The following is a 25,718-nucleotide window of genomic DNA, read 5'->3' on the forward strand; positions in this document are numbered from 1 at the left end:
TTGCTCTACATAGCGGATTTGGCGCTGACCTTTTGCCAAGTTACGTGCCGAATAAATGTTGTGCAGTTTTCTCTGAAAACTAGCATTGTTAATTATGCATGAGGAATCTCAGTACTACATCTTAATCCCCTGCCTCGGACATACACCACAGGGTTACCATTTTATGTATAATGACTCTGTACAAAACTCACCGCTATCATCATCCTTGGACAATAGGCTCCAGTACCATTATACATCTAGGGAGAACCCCTTAGAGTACCTTTTTGGATATATAAGACACACACCTTCACTGGGCAGACCAGAGGAGAAGCTTCTATGCTGACATAAGAAGCTGAGATTCCTGCCCACAAAAACTCCAGCACGCAGTGGTCTGATATCCCTTGCAGGGTGTCCAACTCAAAACCAAACAATACGGGGTCCTTGGTTCTTTGCCATCAGGTAATGGGGTGGGCTCTTTCCTAGTTGAATTCTTGGCATTACACCTACATACATGGTAGGTACAGTTAGCTAGGGTTCATTTTAGGAGTACACATGATTACTGCCATGTATCTATATGCCTGCATATATTCACTATTTTAGCACCACAGTAGAATTCTACCTTTTATTTACTCTGTTGGTGCTCGTAACCGTATATATCTATTTCTGTCTAATGGTTGTCACAGCACACTTATTCTATACTAAAATGACGGTGGTGAAAACGTTAACAGTTTGTTTTGAAGCATGATTTCACTCCAAAGTTGGACGCACAGCATAATCTGTTTTATGTAACCAAGATTCAACAAATTAATCTATATGTATTCCATTTCATTCTGAGCATTCCAAATGTTCATTTCGTTTCACAATATTACATGTGAGGCAAATATATATAAACAACTTCTAAAACAGCAGATATGCCCACAGGCATTTTTCTGTCACATGCCACATACATATATTCATCAGTAGTGATAGGTCTCCTCTACCCAATGCATTTCGTGCTTTTTATATGCCCTTCATCAGGGGTTCACTATAAGTTTAAAAAAACAATCATTAGATAATGCATTCAGACTAAAGTACTTACTAGGTGTTAAACAATTCATCTCAAGATACATGCTATATTTTAATCCAAATCTATAGTCGTTTTCCCTCTACACGCGTATCCATTCGCACAAACAAGTGTTATCCTAAATTTTCCTGTTCTACATTTTGCCACAAACCAGTCTAAAACCCTCCATGTAAATTTCCCAACAGTTCAGACCAAAAAAACATTACCCTTCCTCCATACCTTTTTTCTCTAACATTGTGATAATTTTCCCAACCAGTTCTCTCCTTTTACCGATACAACATTCCAGTCACTATTATCGTCCTCCTTAACAGATGTTACATAATTTCTTTCCTCTATATCAGCCAATCCCGTGAATCTGACTGTTTAAATGCACCTCCCTCATTACTTCAATTCCCATAAAGCTTTGTTTCAACCTTCATTCTTAATTTTCAAATACACCAAATCTTTTGTGATTACCTTCACCCTTATTCATTTGTTTTTTAAAACCACCACAAGACTAATTTAAGCTTCTCATTTGTATACCCCGCCCACCCTTAGATGTGAGTTTCATACGTTCCCATTGTTTAATCTGTGTATCTCTCTGAATCCAAATGAGCACGAGTGACTGAGCGAAAAGCCCTGTGTTGTTTCCACGATCCCTGAAGGGTCAAGGGTTGTCATGTTCGATAGTTGCCCGAAGCTATTCTCTCCTTGGTAAGGGGCTTATACTGGCACAGTGAGCTAGCTGGTCTAAAGGCTAACATATCCTTCGGGGGTGTCTGGGATCAGTCTGGCCACCAATCCCTTAGTTTATGCTCTCTATCCTATGTACTATTAGGAACTACATGACAGGGTTACAAATATATTTTCTGGTGAATTGTTAGTTCGACATTCTTGTCGACATGGTAGGGATATTAACTGTCCTTTTAGCTTCTCTCCCCATCTGTACACTGACATCACCCAAACATTCTCCTCTTGCTTTGCTACACTGGTCAGAAAATAACCCAAATGACAAACTGCCTCAGAGTCATTAGATGCTGGCTCATGTTCCACCCTCTAATGCTAAACTCCTCAAATACAAAATGAACTTTACTTCCCAGAAATAAATATCCTCACCACTTTATCCATCCCATTTCATTTCTATTGTAAACCTATAGTTTGAAATTAACACGTATATAAGTGTTATCATTCATCATAACCACTTTCTGAAGCTTTCACCTCCATTTTATGTGAAAAAGCAGTCAAACCCAGATAAATTAAATATTCTTCAAAGAAAAATTATAATTTCAATTTCAATTACATATTTAAACTGTTCCTACCTAAACTCTTGACATCCTACTCTTGATTTGAAGATCCACTTTGTCTGCAATAAAACACTCAATGTAATCCCAATGGAATGTACATTGTATTACGAACCACGCACATATTGTTGGTGTTGTCAATTTCATTGTTACAGTCAACAATTGCAATTTAGTCCAAAAGAACTGGAAATGCTCAAACATCTTGAGAAAAATTAAAGCATTCCCAACTAATAAAAAAAATAGGGCAACAATGTGGGGTAATCCCTCCAGCGCATTGGTACACCCCAAAAGGGTAGTCAAGCCCTATTAACAAAAAGTTAAAATAGTTTATACTAATGCAGGAGGTACCCGAATTTAACTCAAAAATCACAATCGTGATCATACAGTGGTATAAGATAAACAGATGAAGAAACATTTTTTACAATAAAATGATGTATATGAAACTCAAAGTATCTACATTTTAGATTTTGATTTGAGTGTCTCCTGCATTAGTTTAAAGTTAATTCTACCTAAGACTTGCTACTGCACTGCACTGATGGCTCAGGATATCAGAATCCTCAAGTTTTTTCCCCTTACGTGTTGCAACATCTGTTTACATATTTTGTAGTAACAAAACTATAACCATAGCTAATCTCATCTCCAAATGAGCCTCCAAGATCTAGCCAATGTACTTAAATTTAACCACTGATACCTTAGTAGGGGAAATTAAGATCAAAAGCTTACACAACTCCACACTCAGGATAGCTTACATGAAGGATGGCCTTGGGGTTGATTACTGGCTTTAGAATTATGTGTAGCCACATGGGAGGAAATAACTTATGAAAGAGCCATGCTTCCACTCTCACTTTTCCAACTATAGGCACACATGAATCCAAATCAATGAACATGATTGAAAGCATCATTTTTAGCCACAAATATGACACCAAACGGTTCCATCATTGGCCACACTACATTCACCAACTATGCATAAATACTAAGGTCTGTAACACATTGGGCAAGGCTAAGCATTACTAGGATACAAAAGTGACAGCAACACGTGACAGCAGTGTGCTATGTAAATGAACAGTAGCAATATCCAGGACACCTAATTCCATACATAGAAATTCAGCAAAAAGTCACTTACCTGAAGGGTTGGTTTGAAGCTATCCACTAAAACACAAGTTGTGAGGATGGTGATGGAGCAAGGTTTCACTCGTTAAGAGGCTTGCTTGGATAAAACACTCTCGAAAAAATATATAATACTCTAATCAACATGTTTTGTATTACTAATAATGCACCACACAACATTTCTAGTATCTAGAGGAAGCTTTCCTATGTGCTTTTTACTAACCGTAACTCGAGTAATCCAAAATGGCCACCGCAACGCGGGAACATTTCTGCGCATGGGCCTGTCATACTCACTTGACATGACGTACTTTCTGCTTTGGCAGGAAAACTTTGCTTCTGCGCACTAGAACTAAAGATCGCTGTTCTATGGTTTCATTTGCTAACGCTTGCATTGCAGCTTTTACAAAATTGTTCGTTCTGCCTAAACCCTAATGCTGTAGTTAAAATAAAGTAATGGGAATAGAGTAAAGTGATATACCGTGCATTCATTTATTCTTTGTCTTAAAACTGTTCTTCTTTGACTTGGCTATTAGCTCGTGTTTGGACCAATCAAATACAATGTTGCCTCATCTTGGGCCCCGCAACTGCGCTTGCTCTACGTTCTCAAGAGTCCACAAGCCGTGGCATTGAACATGGGCCAACACCTAACTTGCTAGAAAATGCTCAGTAGAACCTTACCTTTTGACCCTTTGGAAGGAAGCTGAACAAATTTTCATATTACATTGTAATTCTTATTGATACATTCACAGCCGGGTGGAATAAACAGTCAGTATGGTTACGGAGTTGTGCATGACGTTGGCCAACTTTGGATGCAAAGGGAGTTTCTGACTTCTTCAGGTACTCCTATTAAAAATGGACATTAGGTAAAGGCCTACTGGAAGCAATTCAATTACCAAAACAAGTGGCTGTGGTCACGTGTGCTGCTCACCAGGCTGGAAATGACCGAGTGACAGCAGGTAACTGATATGCTGACCAACTAGCCCAGCATTGTGCCAAACATAAGATGGCAATAAATAAGAAAATGTATGCGCATGGAAACAGGTGCCAACTTTTGTTGCTTGAAAGAGTGAAAACATGGGAAGAAGTGAGAGATTTGCAAAATGGGGCAGAAGTGAAGGAAAAGGAAGAATGGGAGAAAATAGGATGTCGAAGAAGGGTTGAGGATGGTCTTATTGTCTACCTTGATGGGAGACCTGTGTTACCAGTTTGTATGCTTGCTCCTATGGCTAGGATGTATCATGGAAGTTCTCACATAGGTAGGGACGCGATGAGTAGGCAGTTCAGACAGAGTTGGTTCAATGCGAGATTCAGGAATGTAGCAAAGAGTCTTTGCAAAAGAGGTGTATAACATGCAAACAAATGAATCCTGGTAAAAGAACTGTAGTGATACCAGGTAAAATTGGAAAGGCAGAAGGTCCTTTCATACGACTCCAGATTGATTTAATCCAATGACCTCCTTGCTGAGGACTGAAGTACGTCCTTGTCATTGTCGCCTGTTTCCAAAATGGGTGGAAGCCTACCCGACCTGCAGGAATGATAGCATCACTGTAGCTAAACTACTACTGAAGGAACTCATACCACGTTTCGGTTTTCCAGTAACGATTAAATCAGACCGAGGGACTCATTTTATTAATGAAATAATTCGTCTGATATGTGATGCATTTCAAATTGAGCAAAAGCTGCACTGTGCATACCGCCCAGAGGCTTCTGTAGTGGTAGAACAACTAAGTGGCACAATCAAGGCACGATTGGGAAAGATGTATGAATCTACCCGATCGGAGTGGCCTGATGTTTTACCTCTTGTTCTGATGGGACTCAGAAGCATTCCAGACAGAAACACAGGCTTGAGTCCCCATGAAATACTCATGGGAAGAGCAATGAGGCAGGCATGTGTACCAGGACAAAAGCTGATAAATATATCTGATGATTTAGTGCTTGAGTACTACAAAGAACTGGCTGACCAAGTTCGTTCTATCTCTCACCAGGTTGGGGAAGACGCTGTCACCAGACAATCGACTCCAGCACATGACCTGAATCCAGGAGACTGGGTAGTGATAAATGAACATACTCGGGAATCTTGCCTTGCACCAAGGTGGGGAGAGCCACATCAAGTGATATTGGTTACTACCACAGCTGTAAAGTGCAGGGGAATTCCAAACTGGATCCGTGCGAGTCATACCAAGAGGTTGACCGAACCTGATGAAGAAGCTGAAAGTTGTGCAGCTGAGGGGTCTTGAAAAGTTGATCCCGAAGTAGTTGATAAGGAACAACCGAACACCAGTCGGGATGAATGGATTCCAGTAGTCGACATACCAGCAGAATTTGTGAGAACCAGAAGTCAAACCTATCTAGATAGACAGAGTGATAGTGAGGATGAGTCAGGAATAGAAGAATGTTCTCAGATTACAGAAATCAAAGTCAATAGTAATTCTGAGGAGGACCAGATTAGGAAAGATCGATGTACCCAGACATTTGAAACTCCAGCCAGTACTCCAGAGTCTGAGGAGGGAAAGATAGGTATTAGGGCGAAAGCTCAGACAGAAGACAATCAAGAAATCAAAAGACCTGAGGAGGACCAGATAGGGGTAGAAAAACGTGTTCAGGAAGAAGAAGGCGAACACAGTCAAAGTCAAAGTCAATTACAGCAAACACCTGAACAAGGCCAGATTAGTATCCAGGCAGAAGAAATAAAATTAAGCCCTGGACCAAGTCAGATAGAGAGGAATTCAGAAGTTGACAGAGAACAAGTAGTGCCACAACTGAATGAAAATAAAAGAGCATCTGAAGAAAGTCAATGTTGTAGAATATGCACATGTAGTATATTAATAGTAGTTATAGTATGGTTTGGATTGCCATTAGCTATACCTTACGTAATGAGCAAAGAAATGCAGAACAAAACTAATATACCTGAGCAAGTAGATTCACCTAAGACAATAGATACACATACACATGAGAAGGCAGTTAGTCTTAAGCAACCTGGAGTAGGTTTAGAAGCACCAGATGAGGGAGATTTACATTATAGAAGAGCTAGAAATAGAACTCATTTAAATGTATTTGCTAATCTGTTAGTACATTATGTAGAAGCGATGGAAATCAGTGATTGCTACGTGTGCATGAAGTTGCCCACATCAGTAGCTGAAGGGGTCAATTACCATCACTTACCTCTGACCTATGAATTTCATGTAGCATTTTAGCTACTTTATTTTATAGAACTGGAAAATTGCAGTAGTATTGTTCTAATTTTGATGTAATCTTTTCTGAAGTTCCTTTACGTAGAAATCTAAATCGTATTTCTAGTACAAGAGACTCTACTCACTTCATGGGTGATTATTTTCTAACAGTAGGACCAATATATATAGCTAAGGCTCACAAAGATAGTCTAACATGCATATTACAAGAGAAAGAATAGTTGTTTTTAGATTTTGTCAAGAAAAGGAGACAGGATTTCCATAAGAAAGCATCTGATCATAAACAAAAAATTCCTAAATGGGCTGAAAATAAAAAATTTACCTCTAATGGCAAGACTCAAGCTGCTATGTTGCTGGATTTCAAAAAGAAAGGGAAAGTCTGTCTCCATAGGGAGAAAACAGATTATTATAACAATATATTCATTGGTTCCAGTGAATGTGAACACAATTTCAAAGTTATTGGGGGTTGGGGTTTCCAAGATGGAATTGAACCAGTTTATCCTGGAATTTATTACATTTGTGGGAACAAGGCCTATTTTAAATTACCTGATCATTGGTACGGAAGTTGCTATTTTGGAATAGTATGCTCAAAGGTATACCATGTGGAGAAAATCACTGGAAGCAATGAAGAAACTAACGAATTAACTCATAGTAAAAGAGCATAATTTCCTGAAATTGTAGGGGACATATTTAGTGCATTAATACCTTCAGTGGGAGTGGTTCTGAACACTCAAAGAATTTGCAAATTGTCAACAGTGGTAGATAGCTTATCGACTGACACTGCTAGTGGATTTTTGATGATCAATACCGAATTAGTTGCGGTAAGATCAATGGTTTTACAAAATCGACTTGCCCTTGACATATTATTGGAAAAAGAGGGCGGAGTCTGTAGAATGGTGAAGACACACATTGTTGCACTTACATTACAGACGAAAGCGTAGAAATTAAAAGGTACGCAAGAAATATTACCAATTTGAGAGAAGAATTGAAACCACTGGAGGTTGACAGTGCATGGAAGAGACTAATTAGTGGTCTCTCCTCAATAGGTAGTTGGTTCACTAACGTAGGAAAGAGTTTTGTAGGTAAAATACTGATGCCAATGGTGGGGGTAGCACTACTGATTTTAGGGATAATAATTTGTTGCAAATGTCGCAAAAACAAAAAGAGATACAAAGTAAATCAGAACGGAAAGAAAAGAAACTTCAGTGAAGTCGAGCTTGAAGAATTAAATGGGGATTTGTATAAAAGGATGAAAAACTTCCACATGAATAATGGTGAAAAACCTAAAAGACTGTTTAAAGAAATAGAAATGAGTAAATGTTGAAAAGTTGGAATCTGTTTCTTTTAATATTTGATGATATAAAATATCATCAAAGAGGGGATTGATGGAGCAAGGTTTCACTTGTAAAGAGTCTTGCTTGGATTAAACCCTCTCGAAATATTATATAAAACTGTAATCAACATGTATCGTATTACTAATAATGCACCACACGACATTTCTAGTATCTAGGGGAAGCTTTCCAATGTGCTTTTTACTAACCGTAACTCGAGTAATCCAAAATGTCCGCCGCAACGCAGGAACTTTTCTGCGCATGTGTCTGTCACACTCACGTGACATGATGTACTTTCTGCTTTGGTGGAAAAACGTTGCTTCTGCGCACTAGAACTAAAGATGGCTGTTTTATGTTTTCATGTGCTAACGCTCGTATTGCAGATTTTACTAAATTGTTAATTCTGCCTAAACCCTAATGATGTAGTTAAAATAAAGTAATGGGAATAGAGTAGAGATAAGTGGTATACAGTGCATTCATTTATTCTTTGTCTTAAAACTGTTCTTCTTTGACTTTGCTATTAGCTCGTGTTTGGACCAATCAAATACAATGTTGCTCCATCTTGGGTCCCGTAACTGCGCATGCTCTACGTTCTCAAGAGTCCACAAGCCATGGCATTGAACACGGGCCAACTCCTGACTTGCTAGAAAATGCTCATTGGAACCTTACCTTTTGACCCTTTGGAAGGAAGTTTAACACATTTTTATATTACATTGTAATTCTTATTGATACATTCACTGCCGGTGGAGTAAAAGTGCATGGGAAAATAAAATCATGGGAGGGAACATTAATTTTAATATTTGAATGAAATGACCTCATAACCAGTGTGGTGTGATGACCTCTCCTCGTCCTTTGACCTTGCAACATTGGGGGGTGGTACACCGCCCTGGAAAATTGTATAACTAAGGTAGGCTTAGCTAGTTAGATTGTCCGACTTGTCTGAATAGCTGACCTGTCACTGACCCAACACCCTCAATATGCGATCAAGAGCAGAGGTGCTGGCGGAGCACTCTGTCAGAAGATTCGATAACCCAATCGGGGTTCTAGGGAGTAGTTCGATAACCCAATTGGGGTTTTGTGGGAGAAGGTTTGATAACCTAATCAGGGACCGACTGTTAGCTGCAGAGAGGGGTGTGACGCTGATGTTGCACTTTACCTGTGGGTGCCGGTCCTGACCTGCGGTGGTCCTGTCCTGATCCAATTTGGTCTGTACTTATCCTAATTCTGGTCTGCACCTGTTTTATCCCATTGGCACCTGAACTATTGGGGGTCCTGTCCTTTGTCCCAGCCCGTGGCAAGGGTTGGTCTTTACACCATTCTAGGTAAATATAAAGTTGTATGGGTATGTCATGCTGTTTCTTTCTTCTTACCCTTCTGATGTTTCAATGCTTAAAGAAAGTCTCATAATATTTTTGCATCATCTTGCTTTGATTATATTCTTTCTAATAGAATGCTCTATAATCGAATTGGTATGGACTCTGACATTTAAGAATTTACATACTGTTTAAATCTTTCCTGAGTCTGTGGTTATTTTATGAGTGCAAATGTTTATTTACTGCCTATTTTCTTCCTAACTCCAACTCTAGGTACTCGTGACTAGGATTGGTAAGTCAAAGGTATAGGTCCTAAAAGGTTAAATAAAATCCTGATTTAGCATAGGTTTACCTGTTCAAAGTGTGCATGTTTTATGGGCCCAGGTGAGTATGGTAAAATCTCGAGCAGGTGAGTCCGTGCTCTATCAATGGAATGCTCCCCTCAAAATAAAAACATCAATTCAAGCCCCTAATAAGTGGTACTTTTAAGCTGTTTACATTGTAAATAGGATGAAGATTAGAATGTCAATTGAATCAATTCAATATTAATACAGAAAGAACAATATGTGAACATTTCAGAAAAAGGTATTATAGCATGGATCAGAGAGTGAAAATAAATTATTAAACCAAGAGCAACAATGAAGTAACCTACAGTCAATATTTCGACAAGGAGACATACCGGTAAGCATTTGAAAAACACTGCTTACAGTATCCCGTAACACTGTTATAACCTACTTACATTTGTTGAACAAAGGATGAATATGAGTTCATACCAAATAATGCTAAAAGCTCTCATTCTCCAACTTCCCACCTCACAGAGAAGCTTTTTCTCTATGTTACAGTTGACTGAAATCAAGTTAACAAGCAATATCAATGTATCCAGTATACCATTAGAACCTTCATCATCTTGCATCAAGAAACACATGTAGGAACTTGCCCAAGCCATTACAGATCTTATCCATCTTTTACTAACCAAGTAAAGAATTTTCAGCTGATAAAAGTAGGCAGTCATTATACGACACCTGTAGGATATGATAGATGATCACAAATTCATTGGCAAGTGTAGGCCAAACTCTAAACTCCCTTAAATGAGCATATTCCTAAAAAAACCAATTAAAAAGCATTCTGGAAAACTGTTCTAGTTCAGAACAACCAATCAAGTTTCACATCCATGAGAGGAAACAAAAGAGGGCTTACTCACCACTCTTGTTCAAAGTCACTAGGTAGCCCAGAATTTTCTTGATCTATTCACAGAATATAGCACAAAAGAGTAGCACCTTCAAAAGGCTATTACATTAACTGAGGTATAGTCAAAGAGGATCAAATCATTTCTCAGCAATAAAAGCCTAGATTAAGAATAGTATGCACTTTGCTTGGAATGCTGCGTACCCTATTTCTCCTTGGCTCCTTAATGCTCCAAGATTCTCTGTTTAAAGGGGCCAGTTGTGCTCCCTTCAGGCAATTTACTGCTGGACATCAAATCATTTAACAGTATAGGAAGAAAGGCAGTTTGAGAACAATCTGATATATAAAATAATATTTGGATCTCGTTCTGCAGGTAAAATGTACCAGTGGTTGTTAATCATTTACCCAAAAGCTTTACATTGATCGTTTTTTCCGGCACCAGTCCAGTTGTGCTTGAATTTGTAAATTTTGAAAAGGTGTTTTGGTCAGAGAAGAGTTTCTCTCTAGATGTATTACTCAACAATTTAGAGTTATAACTTCTTTTACTAAATCTCAAATACATAATTTTACTATTAAGATTAAACATTTTTGTATTTTTCTAGAGAATTTGAATCATGAAGGCCTTTTATAAGGTAGAGGGGTCTCAATAAGCCAACACTTTATACCAGTGGGAAAACAACACACGCAGTTGGAAAATAGTCTAAACTTGCTGAGTAAAACAAATCTCCACACAAAACAAAGCATTAGTATCCTCGTGGACATGTTCAGTCCCTTGCAAAAAACACCAAGAGGATTAGTGCTCCTCTGCTAGAAAACATTTAAAAGGGACTTGTAGTGCACGTAACAGCTGTCCAAACAATTATGATTTTATTAAGTTTGTGAATCATTTCATTAGAATACACGTGTGCTTACATAAATTGGCGATGTTTTAAATACTTTGGGGCATATTTACAAGCCCCTATCGTCACCACAACATCACTTTCAGTGACATTGTGATGGCACTAGGGGCCTCGCCTTATTTACAAGGCGATGTTAAGCCACTTAACGTGGCTGAATGCTGCTTTGTAAATAGGGCACCCTTTCACAATGTAAAACCTGGTCTTAAACAGGCAAAACGAGAGGAAATGTTTTATTTCTCCTCGTTTCTGCTGTTTTCATGTGTGCTGCCTTGTGCAGCACACATAGTAACAGCTAATTGACTACCGTCTCCTTCCTTCCTGCACGTAAACAATCATTTAACAACAATGGGGGACCTTCCTGCACATAAACAATCTTTCGCCCAACGCAGACACCCTTGCACTATGATGCAAGGGTGCCTGCGTTGGCACTAGGCAGCTGATCTCAGCGCCGGCGCTAGGGGATACACAGGGTGGCGTTAGCAATGTTTGCCTCTCCATTCTGCTGTTGATATGTCCCTTTTTTTTATTAACATGCATTTACGATACAATAGGTTTTGCTTAGGTACCTTATCAGTGTTTAGCCATGCAGCACAGGCTGGCAGAGCCTTGGAAAAGTCAGTCATATGAGAAAGGCTGAATGAGCTTGGGGAGGTGTCAATCACATATTAGGCCACATACTGACATTGTGCAGTAAGACATTGTTACTTACACATGGTACTTACCCCAGACTGGGGTCTGCAGTTAGAATGTGGTTTGCAATGAATCTGACAATGGAATCTTGGAGAACGGGCCATGGGGTGTGTGGTGGCTGCTGGAAAGTGGCTGGTAGTGTTTTCGCCCGCATGACTGCTGGGTATGTGCGGTATCTATTGGCTGACGGATATAAGTTGTGTCTACTGGTGCATCTGTGCCAACAGCCGCCAGATGTAAGTAGTGTTTGTTGGCTTTGGTACCTAGGTATTCTAGTGAAGGTGGTGTATGCCGGTTTTTGCATGTCATACCGCTGAAAAGAAAGTAAAAAGTGCAACGTGTCCATACAAAATATTCAAATATTCCAAAAGTAGGGATAGTATTTATTAAACAAGCCTGTGTCCTGGAGTATGCTGTAGAAGGTTTTGTATGTAAATGTGAAAGATGGGCGCATGTTAGCGACAAAACTAGACCAAATTTACTATATGCCAAGTGGTTGCGTTGTCCATACTCCAGTAACTCCGGGACTGCTCTTTCTGGGCAAGGTGTACTGAAAAAAAATGCATTAAATGGACAACTTGGATCGTGTTAAAAAATAACATAAGAACAAATCCAGTAAGTTTGTAATTCAAAGTTAACCCACCTCAGATCGGACGACTGCAGCCATGATGAGAGCGCCAGGCTGTGGCACACCTGCACCAAAGACACTGGGGCCATGGTGCGCATCTTCTGTGTTGATGCCTGGGTGTGCAGTACTGCATAACCTTAATAGTTTTCACAGCTATTATTTACCCAATTGGTGTTTGTTTCTGTAGAGTTAAGGGTATTATTGCAACGCCCAATTGGGACTGTTAGAACTGGCATCTTTTGGCTGGTTTCCCCTGTCTTTTTCTTTTTGACCTCCTGGTTTTGACTCTGCTTGTGCTGGTTTAGTGTCTCTACGCACTTCCTCACTGCTGATGAGTGATCATTATGCTTATGGATTGATGTTTCAATGTTTGGCATGTTTAATGTACTGCTTAGTCCCTAGTATATTGCACTGTGTGTGTCCAGGGCTTGTAAATCAAATGCTGCTAGTGGCCCTGCAGCACTGGTTGTGCCACCCACACAAGCAGACCTTCAAAGCATTTTCAGACCTGCCACTACAGTGTCTACGCACAGTTGTGACTGTCCTGTCGACCTGGCAAGTGCACCCACTAGCCAGGCCCCAAACATTCCCTCTTCTTACATGTAAGGCACCTCTCAGGTATGCCCAAGGTAAGCCCATGGGCAGGGTGCAGTGTAGGCGAAAGGTAGGACATGTACTGGTGTGTAGGACAAGTCCTAATAGCGAAATACAGTGTATTTCATTTTCACTATTGGAAGTCTATCTGTCCCATAGAATAGAATTGGAGATATAATTGGAGATACTTTGTAACATCTTGGACAAGACAGGAGAATGGAGTTTAGTATGCCTGGACTCAGAATTTAATCACACATCTTTTAGTAAAGATGTTTTTTAAATTATGTGTTTGAAAACACCACTTTAAGAAAGAACCCATTTTTTTGCTCAACCATCCTGTGTGCCTCTGCTGTGTTGGGAATTGACTGTCTGGCTTTGGAATGACCGAGGCTGATCTGCATTTACTGTAGATAGCCATGGGGGGTTGAGGTGTGTAATGCCCTTCCCGGAAGAGTCAGGGCTGGGCTGAATCAGTGCTGGGCTGAATAGACCTGGGCTGCATTTAGAGTAGTGTGAGGAGATTTTCTTGCAACTGAATAGGCATGGTCTGCCTTACATAATGCTGTCTCCACCTCCTGCTAGGAAGCTGGGCCACAGAGGATGGAACTGGTTTGGACTAAGCTCAGAGACTCTCTGCCACGAGAGAACAAAGGGAAATGTTGTATGAATATTGGGCCCAGACCCCAGGACTCTTTTGGACTCGGAAACCTGCCAAAAAAGAGCTGGAGAATCTGAGGACGAACTACCACTTTGCTGTGTGCTTTGCTATATGGGCCTGCAGTGGCTGCTTCTATCTTAGGCATAGAAAGGACTGGAATGATCTTTCTGCAACTTCTTTGCTTTAGTTTCTCCAAGGGCTTGAGGTAGAGCTTACCCCCTGTTCACAAAGTCCCAGTAACAACAAAGACTTCAAGTTAATCTACTACAAGCACTGAAAACTGTGTCTTTTGTGCTGCAACAGCAGAAAAAGCAACCCGACATCATCACCGATGCGGCTGATGGCTCCATGTCCTGAAGGCACCGCAGAGGGCACCTCCGCACTTCGCACCTTAATGGTGGTCTCACTGGTGCCGCCGTTCGATGCCACCACCAAGCCGCAGCTTGCACCGTGACCTGTGGGCACCACACTTCACACCGCCGCCCTGGTATGCCTGATGCTCCACACCAACATTGATGCTGCTGCTTGCACCGTGGTTTGAGGGCACCACTCGTAAGTTACATGACCCACCGCCCTCATCCAGTACCACAGCCTTGGCCAGACTGGAGCTGGTGCCATGAGCTCCAGTACATCAGCCGACCACAGCCCTCCCACAATGACAACACACGCTGCCTGGACTATGACCAGACAGCAGCACGACGAGCACTGCATCACTTTGCACCACAGCCTGGTCTCACTGACACTGCTGGACAACTGTCACTGAGCTGCTGCTGGCACAGCAACCCGAGGACATCGCATGCTGCACGACTGCCCCAACGCCTGCCGACACCGGCACTCCCAACTTCAATGGCGAAGAGTTTGACTTGCAATGCTTGTGACTTAAAGGGCCTGACAACTCCTGCAAGGACCTCCAGAACTGACGCAGGCTCTCCGGAGTTCAATGAGCGGTTGTCGATGCCCTGCATTTCTGAAGGTACTGTTTTGCAGGTCTCCTCTACCCCGTAGCTAGCCTGCAATGCCACGGTTTAGATTTGTTGTTGACAACAGCGTGATAGCCCCGGATGGAGCTATCAACTTCAACGAACACTTCCAAAATCCTGGCATCCATTAAACCGAACAATCACTTCAATGACCCACTCCCCCTAACTGTATCTCATCAGCTAGCCAAGTTATCATAATCATCTGGACTACAATAATCAATGTGTCCATAACACAAGGTTCACTACTTGACGCTCCAAAATCGGGCGAAGTCATCCCCATTCTAAAAAAAAATTACACTGAACACTGCTGTGCCGGAACATTTCAGGCCAATATCCAATGTTCCAATTCTAGCGAAAGTGCTTGAAATATGCCTGCAACAACAACTCTGCGAACACATTAGGAAATTGAATCTGCTTGATGAATGTCAATCGGGCTTCAAGCCAAATCACAGCACTGAAACAACAATTCTCCATCTTGCGGTGGACGCCCTAAAAGCACTATACCAAGACAAAACGTGTCTCTTAATTCTTCTGGACCTAATGTCGGTGTTCGATGCAGTTAAACATGAGAAATTATTAGATCAACTCTAAAACAGGATGGGTTTAGAAGGAACCATTCTCGAAAGATTTAAAATCTTTTTGCGTAACCGTTCTCAAAGAGTCTTAGTTAATAGAAATCTATCTCCTACCGCACTGATTATGATCAGAGTTCTGCAGAGCTCAACTCTCTCCCCTACAATTTTTAACCTATATCCGGAACCACTATCGGTGATTCTGAATAGCGCCAACATCTCCTTCCATTTGTATGCAGATGACACGCATATCTACTTCAAAATCTCATCCCTTGAGGAGATCAAGATAATGAATGAGGCTCTAAAGCGGGCCATGCAATGGTTAGCTAGTAATCAGCACAAACTTAATGCACCAAAACTAATTCTTACTTATAGCCCCTCCTAAAAGTTGCACTGACATTTTAGAATAGACCTAGTTAATCACTGCGCTGAACTGCACCCCGACCATAGTGGACTCAGCCAAATCACTAGGAGTCACGCTGGACAAGAACCTGAACATGCGGTTCCACATCAATACTCTAGCCAAAAATGCCAGGTTTCACCTGAGATACCTCAGAATACTCAACCCATTTCTAGATATTAAAATGGCAGAGCAGGTATTTGTCATCTCCAGGATAGAATACGGATGTACAACTCTCTCAGGAGTGCCCAAAATCTCAACCACTCCCCTTAGAAGCCTTTCTCAACGCAGCCGCAAGACTTTTAACAGGTTCATAAAAAGTTGACCACATCACTCCACATCTGAAGGCACTGAATTGACTTCTCTACGAAGCTAGAATCCAACTCAAACTGACCTCTATCACACATACAGCGCTACATGCTAAGTCTCCTTCATACCTAGCTCAGAAAATAGTGTTATCTGGAGGAGACATGCACTCCTATAGCGCTAGGGATCTGGTGCTGAAACCACCTTTCTTCCGGAAGAAGAAAACCTACATCAGAGTGTTCCCTGGAGCCGCACCTACAGTCTGGAACTCGCTGCCTTGAAACATTAAAAGAATCCCAAATTTGTCAAGATTCAAGAAGAAGGCAAGATTTTTATAATGGGCAAATTCCTGCCATTATACTTTCCCAGAGCAATCACCAATCTGCGGCTTAGCTTACTCAAAAGCTCTTTTAGGGGCATAACCTTGCAAATCCTTGTATTCATAACTTAATGGTCTTGGTACCCCCCTCCCGGAGAAGCTGACAAAAGGACGGCCTGGTTGTACTTAATTGCTATTTGAACTTATACTCTCTTGTGTGTTGTCTAGGATGTTGCAAAATGTATACTTCAGTGTAACCTTGGAGGGCAGAAGTTGAGGTAGGCACTTTTGCAATGCTCCTGCTCTGTTTTTGTCTCTGTTTCTCTCTCAGATGTTACATATGATTGCTTGCTCTTTCCCACTGAAAGCTTCTAATTCTCTGTGAAGTACTCTTATCCCCTAACGGGTCACATTGGCGCTCTATAAAACACTAGATAAAATAGAATAAACTGTACTGATACCACATAGTTGAAAAGACAGGGTGGGTAGAAGTTTTGAGGGTGGAGAATTGTGCGGACAGGCTCACAAAAGTCGGTGTAGCCTAACTTAGCACAGGGCAAGGCTTTGTGTGCAGTGTAAAACAATAGACTGGAGAAGGTCAAGAAACCCCTTGGCTGCGGCCGGCTTACTCTGAACCAGCTGTACATTCTAGGACCGGCTCTGTGTTCACAAGTGTAGCTGGTGGCCGGGAGGAGAGAGGGTTATACAGTGCTTTAAATGGGGAAAAATAGTGCAGGTACTCATTTAAATGTGGTGAGTGGGTGGGGCTAGGGTCTGGGCTAAGGGCAAGACATGTGAAGCCTATTGACATATATACTAGCCTCATCCATGCTCATGACGATCTGAGCTCGTCATGAGGCACGGCGCTCCGGTCCTCATGACGAGCTCAGCTTCCCCTGCTGAGCGTTCCACGGGAACAAATGTGGTCATGACGAGCTCAGCTCGTCATGAGCACTCGAGCGCCGTGCCTAATCATGAGCATGGTGGCGCTGCGTGCACCCCCCGCCCCCCATCACAGCGGGGAATTACCCCCGCATGGAAGGGGATATTTGCAGCACATACTAAAACACTAGAAATTTGTTTCTATAAACAAAACAGGTTAATTCGTTATACAAAACTGAAGTCAAACACTGATATTTTAACATTTCTTTATTTTGTAATATTTCTCCTGCTTTTCTCTCACCCAAAAACACACAAGCAGACAAACATAAGCAGACACACACACACAAAAGAATCAGGTTGGATTAAAGCCCTTTCAACCGCCTTACCTTCAATAGCTTTCCTCATTGTGCTATCACTGGGTTGCCTTGATTCCTTGCAACACGGTATTCACCTGTTACAACGCATTTTTTACAACGCACTACCACTACAACGCAGGCATTACAACGCATACCATTACAACGCATAGCGCTGGGGGGCGCTCTAGGATAAGAGGTAAGTTTAATTTACTATCCAACACCTTCCCTAGGGTCCACGGGGACTGGAGTTAGAAAAGTAAATTATACTTACCACTATCCAGCACCCCAAAGCGCTATGCGTTGTAGTGGTATGCGTTGTGAATACCGCGTTGTAATGGTATGCGGAGTAAAAGTATGCGTTGTAACGTCATACATCCTTGCAACACAGCAGGACGGCGAACACCTGGATATCATGCAAATGAGCCTATGCTAAATAGTTCAGCGGGGGCTCAGATAAGGGGTATAAAAGTGCTTTGGCTGTCAAAGAGACAGCCTGCCACCACTAGATGCCAATGAGCCTACCCTTCATGAGTACCGGTACTCTCCACAGCGGTAGAGAAGTGCTGGAACTCAGAGTGAAAAAAATAAGAAGTGCTGGTACTCAGCACTTGTGAGTAACGTCCCATTTAAACAACTGGGGTTATATATATTTAGAAGAATTGTGCAAAAATTGCTTCTTCCCTTTCACGTAATCTCCTTTGTCACTGAGACCCATCTGCAAGTTCTAACAAGAGAAAGAGGGTGTGTTAATGCTTGTTTTCTGAGCATCGCCACATGAATGCGTTTGTTGTAAAGTCTATTTTACTGCCATGATTCAAGTGAAGGAAACTCCATTGGATCCGGGGGAGGAGGTGGAGCGTGAAGTGGTGTAGGGAAGCCTGCCCTCAGTGTACCTTCTATCCTAATATGGATGTTTTTTTTAACTAAACATTTTTATTCTACTCCCCTATTTCTACGACTCAATAGAACATTCTGTGCTCTGTAGTTAATGTTGTCAGAAGTTTGTTAAGGCTGTGGAAAGGGGGAGTTTGCTAGATTGTGAGCTAGGAAGGACATGTATAAAAAGTAAACAAATGCACTCATAAAACTGTGGTGAGATGAGTTTGAAAGTCATAAATTAAAATGATGGCAGAGCTGAGTCCCTGGTGCACTGGGACTGCAGACCGTCTGTGCACTGAAGAAACAGCTCATGACTGGGCTCCACCATTATTTAAATGTACGACTTTCAACCCAGTCAGCATTCCTCCGTTTGTGTGGGGCAGGGTTACGTGGCGCTAAGAGCTTGGAAGTTGGAGACCTGCGAAAACACCAGCAGAGGCAGGCAAACTAAAAGAAGTTATAGAGAAAGGAGGAGAGACATCACACGCTGTACAATGTGATGGGCAACTAAAATGTTCTCTGAGTGAAATTGCCAGCGTGGAAGCTAAGAACACAAAGGAGGGGCATTTACACAAATACGCCAATAAAAAGCCATCATTTCTGAATGCCACAGATAACAACCAATGGCAATAGTTGGGTGTGCTAAATACCACAGAAGAGACACAATAGGTCGAAGGTAGACCTAAAACTAGTGTGCGCATACAAATAGACTTTTTGCAAAATGTATTTTGAATAAGTAGGATTCTTTTTTGTTTGGCTTTTTGTTTTTAAAAGCATTTCTCTAGTTTACACAAAAAATGGTAAGATTTCTGTAGTTTTGATTTGAGAAAAAAAGTTGAAAGAATAATTGCTCAAAAAGAACATATCTCAGAATATTGCAAGTAATGTGCTAAAATAAATAAGCCCAGAATTCACTACGCAATTCAGGCATCCTTCTTCCAGTGTACCTTTAAATACCACCATATACATCACAATGTAAGACTCAGAGAAGCCTATAGTGAATTTGAGGACATTCTGAAAGCACTGAAAGTGAATCCAAGGGAATCCAGAGAGAAAAGCAGAACATGAGTAACAGAGCATGTAACTGAAATAGTGAATTACTTATTTCCCACCCTTCTTTGTGGTAGAAGAACTGATGAGAGGGGGAGGCACTTATTGCAACGAAAGAATATTTCTTATCTCGCAACAAAGCGGGTCAATCATGGTAGGAATACGGAGAGGTACCTGGGTGATCCTTGCGGTCACACTCAGGAGCCAATAAGCCCACTTTGTGATGCTGTAACTTTGCGATGTTGTAATATACAAGACAGCAGCGTGATAGGCCACTAGCATACAAGACAATGTTTCAGCTCAAAAGCTGTTTTAGATATTGGATCACAATTGTCCTTTGCTGTTGGAGGGGAGTGGAAAATCCAAACACCTACATTTGTTTCTATGCATTTCCAGGTCCACCGTAATTATAAGCATGCATTGCTGAATTAGGCATATTCCTTGGCCATAAGTAAATATTACCCTCTCGGAAAGAGGTTGATGTCAAACACTGACCATGTGTGCCAAAGTCCAATATTAATTTAGCATGTATGTTATAAGCCAAAGTTTCTACAAAAACCTACATATTTCATCTGTTATTCTACTTACCATAACGGCCCTGTAGGTTACAAATGAAAGATGTCCTTGGTCTTACCTAGTTCAGGTAGATATTCCTCAGCACCTCCTATCATAGCTAAATCTGCCATGTCATCTTTTGGCTCCTCCTCAGGGGTAAAAGTCTGAAAATTGTGAGGCCAATTGTCTTTGCCAGCCTCATTAACGTTAGAGCTGCTGTTTTCATCTGGTAGTGAAAGGGTGCTTGCATCATTGCTGTTTTCACTATCATCGAGTTCTACTTCAGTCATCTGGTCAACAGCAGGATACGGATAGTCAGGAAAAGATACCCCTGCATTGTCATTTACTAAATGGAAAACCTCTGTTGTCTGGAATTCTGGTCCACTGTCAAGTACATTAGTGAGAGCAGCAACAGGTCTGACAGGTAAGTTGTTATTTTCAGAAAGATTTGGCCAAGGGTCATGTACTTTTTCATCAGTATTGGGCAAAGCAGTAGCTGAATTAACAAGGTTTTCCACTCCCCCACCTCCCAAAGCATCCTCTAGCCTTTCGATGACAGAAGCCATCTGTGGCACATTGCTGGCTGAGACGTCAAAGGGAGAAGAATCTGGACCTATTAGAATGGAAGGGCCAGAGCTGCTGTTTTGTATAATGGAACTCATGGTTGATTGTTGATTTCCGGGAATAATATTGTGTTCTTCATCATTGACGCTCTTGTGAGCTAGGAAACTACCACTCACTTGCAAAGACACAGCCTCTGGTTCCAATACTGCTAAGTACTGAAGCGTAGAAAACTTACTTAGTGATTCTGTGGGAAGAGATGTTGCAAAATCACCTGTTATGTCCATTGAGTCTGTGTTAGTCTCTTCACTGAAACCCTCAATAGCATTTGATGAGATATCATTTCTAGATTCCTCTGGATGGTTGGAATTTTGTTCTAGCATCAAGTCACTGGTTGTGTGCTCAGACAGGAAAACATCAGTCTGCTCCTTTGTGTCTGGACTGGGATTTTCCAATGGCCGTTCAGCATTTAAAGCGTCATCCTAGAAGCAAAATGAAATAATTGAACATGGCCATATGCATATGAAGATATTAACATTAATTTATTAAATGCGAGTCATGTGAATGTTATCAGTGACATTTTTTAATTTTCTCTCAATTAATTCAGCATCACTGTGAATCATTGGCTACGATTATGCAAGTGATCTCCATTTCCATTCATTATGTATTATTTTATGTTATGTTAATATTCTGAGAATGTGATATGAATTTAGACATCAGACCTGATTTAGATACCTCCCTTCCAGAGCTTTTGGTAATGCACAGAAAGTCACATATGTGTACACATAGATAGCAACATCTTTAGAATTTTTACAACAATATGTCATATAAATCGCTAATATCATTGCTATGCACTTGAAGAAACTTTATAACTGAATCGCAAATGGTAGGGCAAGGATGTATCCGGCTAGTCTTTCTAGCAAACAGTAAAATACCCCCAAAAAAGAAACCAGTCCACTGAAATAGGGTGCTCTTCTGCAGCTTCTTCAAGGGGTGAAAACATGAACGTCCTTCTACCCCTGACTGATCACACACCTCTTTTGACTCTCTACACCCCTTGCCTTGTGGTTTAGCTATGTAAACCCTCCGCAAGGCACTACCTCCACTTTCTATCCCCCATGTCTCTCCCATTGGATACCTGTCTCCTAACCTCAAGGACTCCCTTATGCTCCCTTCCCATGTTAGGCCCCTGCACATGTGCCTAAGCACTTCCTTCTCAATCAATAAGATAGGGGAACATTCCTGGGCCCCATTCATGATAAGTGTTGATTGTTGCGATAAAACAGTGATTGGCCAATTTTCACTTTGCCCTCCTTACAACACCATGGATGTGCTGTATTTACTGCCCGACACTCCATGTCGCAACCAATGACAGAGATGTCTGCAATCCTGCTGTATCTGTTGGTGCTAAAGTCATGCATCGCTGCAGTTGTGTCACAAGCAAGCCTATCTTTATGGCACTGCGTCATTCTAGATTTCACTGCATCACTCCTACGATGCTTTCTTGCCTGGGAATGACCAACCTGCATACATCATACCTGACGCGGGTATAATGTGGTACAGAGTTTTACACGGTCATGCATATGCCTAGATGCAAAACTTTGTAAATATGGCACAACCTGGTGTAAATTTCACACTGAAAGTGGCCCATGAATAAGCCCGTCTGTCATTTTCCCCTATGTTGGCAGACAATGGCACCATGCACCAACGTAGGCACCCTTGGGCCATGGTGCAAGTGTTACTGTGTTACGGAGTTGATTGATGTTGTGCAAGAAGGGACACCTACCTGCACAAAACCAATCCAAGGTATTTCCTCTTTTTCTGTGTGCTGCAGAATGCTGGACACATACTAAAAGTGAAAAAAGAGGAGGAATGAAAAGATTTATCCCCATAGCACGTCCCAAACTCCACCCTTGGGGTGGTGTTCGATTCTGACGCATTCCGCAGATTTACGGTTTCTTGTAAACCTGGGAATGATTCAGATTCAAGTGGTTTAGCGCACACAGCAACACCCACTGAATGCCCCTTTCACACTGTTTAATACGTGAAGGGGCACATATCTACAAGTCCATAAAAAGCTACGTAAAGTGGCTTTACGTTGCCTTGTAATCATGCTGTAGGACATTGCACCACAAGAACATCAAACAAGTGACGTTACAGTGTTGTAAGAGTGCCGCTAAAGTCTCATAGATGAGTTCCTTGGATAATGTAAAAACTCCCACAATTCATCCTTGGCAAGGTCAACGACACCATGGACCTCCTGCCATAGCAGCTCGGTTCATAAAGAAGACCACCACCACATGCATCGTTCACGTGGACAACTGCTCCATCTCCTGTGAGTGACAACTGGACGTGATCCCCTCTAAGTCCTGGATTCAGTACATCAGAACTTCAGCAATAGTAAGCTGGACACCAGGAATTGCAGAAAGCCAGAGACTCACCAGAGCTGTCCGTAACCATGGAAGAGGATAGACGCACAACCAGTCAACATTAAGTTATCTGCTGTCTGAGGAGTCACATTCGGGGGCAGCATGAACTCTGCCTCTCTTGTATACCCTAGTGCAGATTGGGGGTGGCTTGCAGTTGTAGTGGGGATGTCTGCTCCTCCTACGCTCCCCAGTATGACTGGCTCCACAAATGACAGCTTGTTGCGGAGACCCTTCACTCCCTGTTCGCAGCAACTGGCGACCTGTAGATTGCAGCCAGGTCCAGACCTGTACAGCGGTATCAAGGATTTGCGTGTCAACATCTGAGATTTCTTGCAGTCTTTATGGGTAGAAGAGGGAGTATTTGATGCCCAACTCTCAGGGGCACCGCTTAACCACTAAATACAAGCCCCTTTGTCTCTGCACCCCGTGGCGTAGTCCAATAAGAAGATAACAGTGGCGTTATCCACTTTCACCTCCCCCAGCGTGGCTACCTCCATCAGGGTAGCATCACAATCCCCGTAGGAGGTGGAAGAGAAAGGGTCTAGGACCTGCCCTAGCAGCGGACGATGGGCGGTCACTCGATGGGCCTGCTCTACAACATAAAATGGTGGCAGTGTACCTGCTGGCAGTAGGACATGCAACCATGTTTCAGCATATGCCACTGCATCAGCCCCTTCCGCTCCCTCAGGCAGACCCAACATCCTCACATTGTTTCACTGGGAGTGGCCCTCTGCATCCTCTGCTGTTCTTTCCAGTGACTTCACACATGCCATTTGCTGCTGCACCTCCAACCCTCTGCTCAGGGTAATCGTGGAGTCTTTGGCCAGTTCTTGCTCAATGTTATGTACCTTGTAAGTCAGCTTGTGATGATCTGCGTGCTCTAGGGTGAAGTTGACTGTGATTTTGTCTATGTGGCTTTGAAAGTAAGTACAAGTTTGTTTGAGGAAGATACTCACTGCGAGTAGAGTCTAGTTCGGAGTCCAGGTTGTTCTCTGTCACCTGCCCTGCAGGACAGCGAACCCCAGCTGCTCGCTTCACCGACACGGAAGAGCGGGCAAATGCTGATGCCACCACATCTGCGGGTGGAGCATCATTGCACCAGACACCTAGGCACTATGAATGACATGTGGTACATTGCAGTGTGGTCAGTCGGGCCCTCTCCTCCAGTCAGGTGTATGCTAGCCAGGAATTTTCATTCAGGCAACATCATTCGAAGTCCCCTGTACTTCCTCTTAGGATGTTTGTTGTTACGATCGCCATGACATTTCACTACCAGCCTTTGCATTCTTTAATTTCTGTTCTTATTTTATTCTTATTTTATTGGTTTTTATACCTCCATCAATGTTAGTTCCTTAATGGAAAGTTAGAATACAGCTACCATTTTCTTTTTCTTGACATCCAGAAATCATTTCAGAAGGCTTTTTTAATACGAAGAATTGATAATTAAATGATTAAACTGTATACCTCATGAGTGTCCCACAACTTTTCCGGATCAATATATATATATATATATATATATATATATATATATATATATATATATATATATATATATATATATATATATATATATATATATATATATATATATATATCCATACACAAGGTTGCTCTGGTGGAGCTGCCACACGCGGGGGAGATAAAACACAAATCGCCACAGGTAGCTAGGTAGACAGCATGCCCCAGAGCTCTTCAGGTGAACAAGGCGGGTGCTTACCGCCGAAATGCGTCAAGCAGCCAATAAGTGATTAAAACTTATTTGGAATTCAGAATTTCACGGAGTCAGTGCCTTTCTTGTATGTTGAAGTTGGGAGTGTTCCTGATATATATATATATATATATATATATATATATATATATATATATATATATATATATATTTCACTAAAAAACCATAGGTTTCACACATGTTATAGTTAGCTGGACATTTCACTCATACAAAACCATTGAAATTCACCCATTCTAGTTAGTTCAGCTAACTATAACTCGCACGCCCGCAATGCACTGCTGATGACGTCACATATTACGTCACTCATGACATGGTCAGTGACATCACTCATGACATCACTGATGACATCTCTGATGTCATGAGTGATGTCACTGACCATGTCATGAGTGATGTCAAAAGTGACGTCATCAGCAGTGCATTGCGGGCGCGCGAGTTATAGTTAGCTGAACTAACTATAACGGGGAAATTTCAATGTTTTTGTATGAGTGAAATGTCCAGCTAACTATAACATGTGTGAAACCTATAGTTCTTTAGTGAATTTCTAAGGTTTTTTAAATGCTAATTCCTAACTATAACTTGGCTGAAACCTATGGTTTTGTCAGTGAATATATATATATATATATATATATATATATATATATATATATATATATATATATATATATATATATATATATATATATATATATATATATATATATATATATTACCTACTGGCGGTCGCCAGTAGGTAGTTATAGTTAGGATAATTTTCAATGTTAAATCTCAACATTCTATTTTGAATA

General features: G+C 41.5%; 1 protein-coding gene across 1 annotated transcript in view; it reads right to left on the reverse strand.

Annotated features, from left to right (window-relative positions):
- IMPG1 (interphotoreceptor matrix proteoglycan 1) overlaps positions 1-25,718 on the reverse strand; it is a 1,383,550-nt gene that overhangs the window by 524,150 nt on the left and 833,682 nt on the right. The window contains exon 12 of the mRNA XM_086925652.1: positions 20,294-21,257. Coding sequence (XP_086781778.1) covers positions 20,294-21,257 — 964 coding nt within the window. The remainder of the gene's footprint in view (positions 1-20,293; positions 21,258-25,718) is intronic.

This window comes from Lissotriton vulgaris, chromosome 6 (genome assembly GCF_964263255.1).
Source record: "Lissotriton vulgaris chromosome 6, aLisVul1.2, whole genome shotgun sequence".
In the NCBI taxonomy this organism is placed as follows: domain Eukaryota; kingdom Metazoa; phylum Chordata; class Amphibia; order Caudata; family Salamandridae; genus Lissotriton; species Lissotriton vulgaris.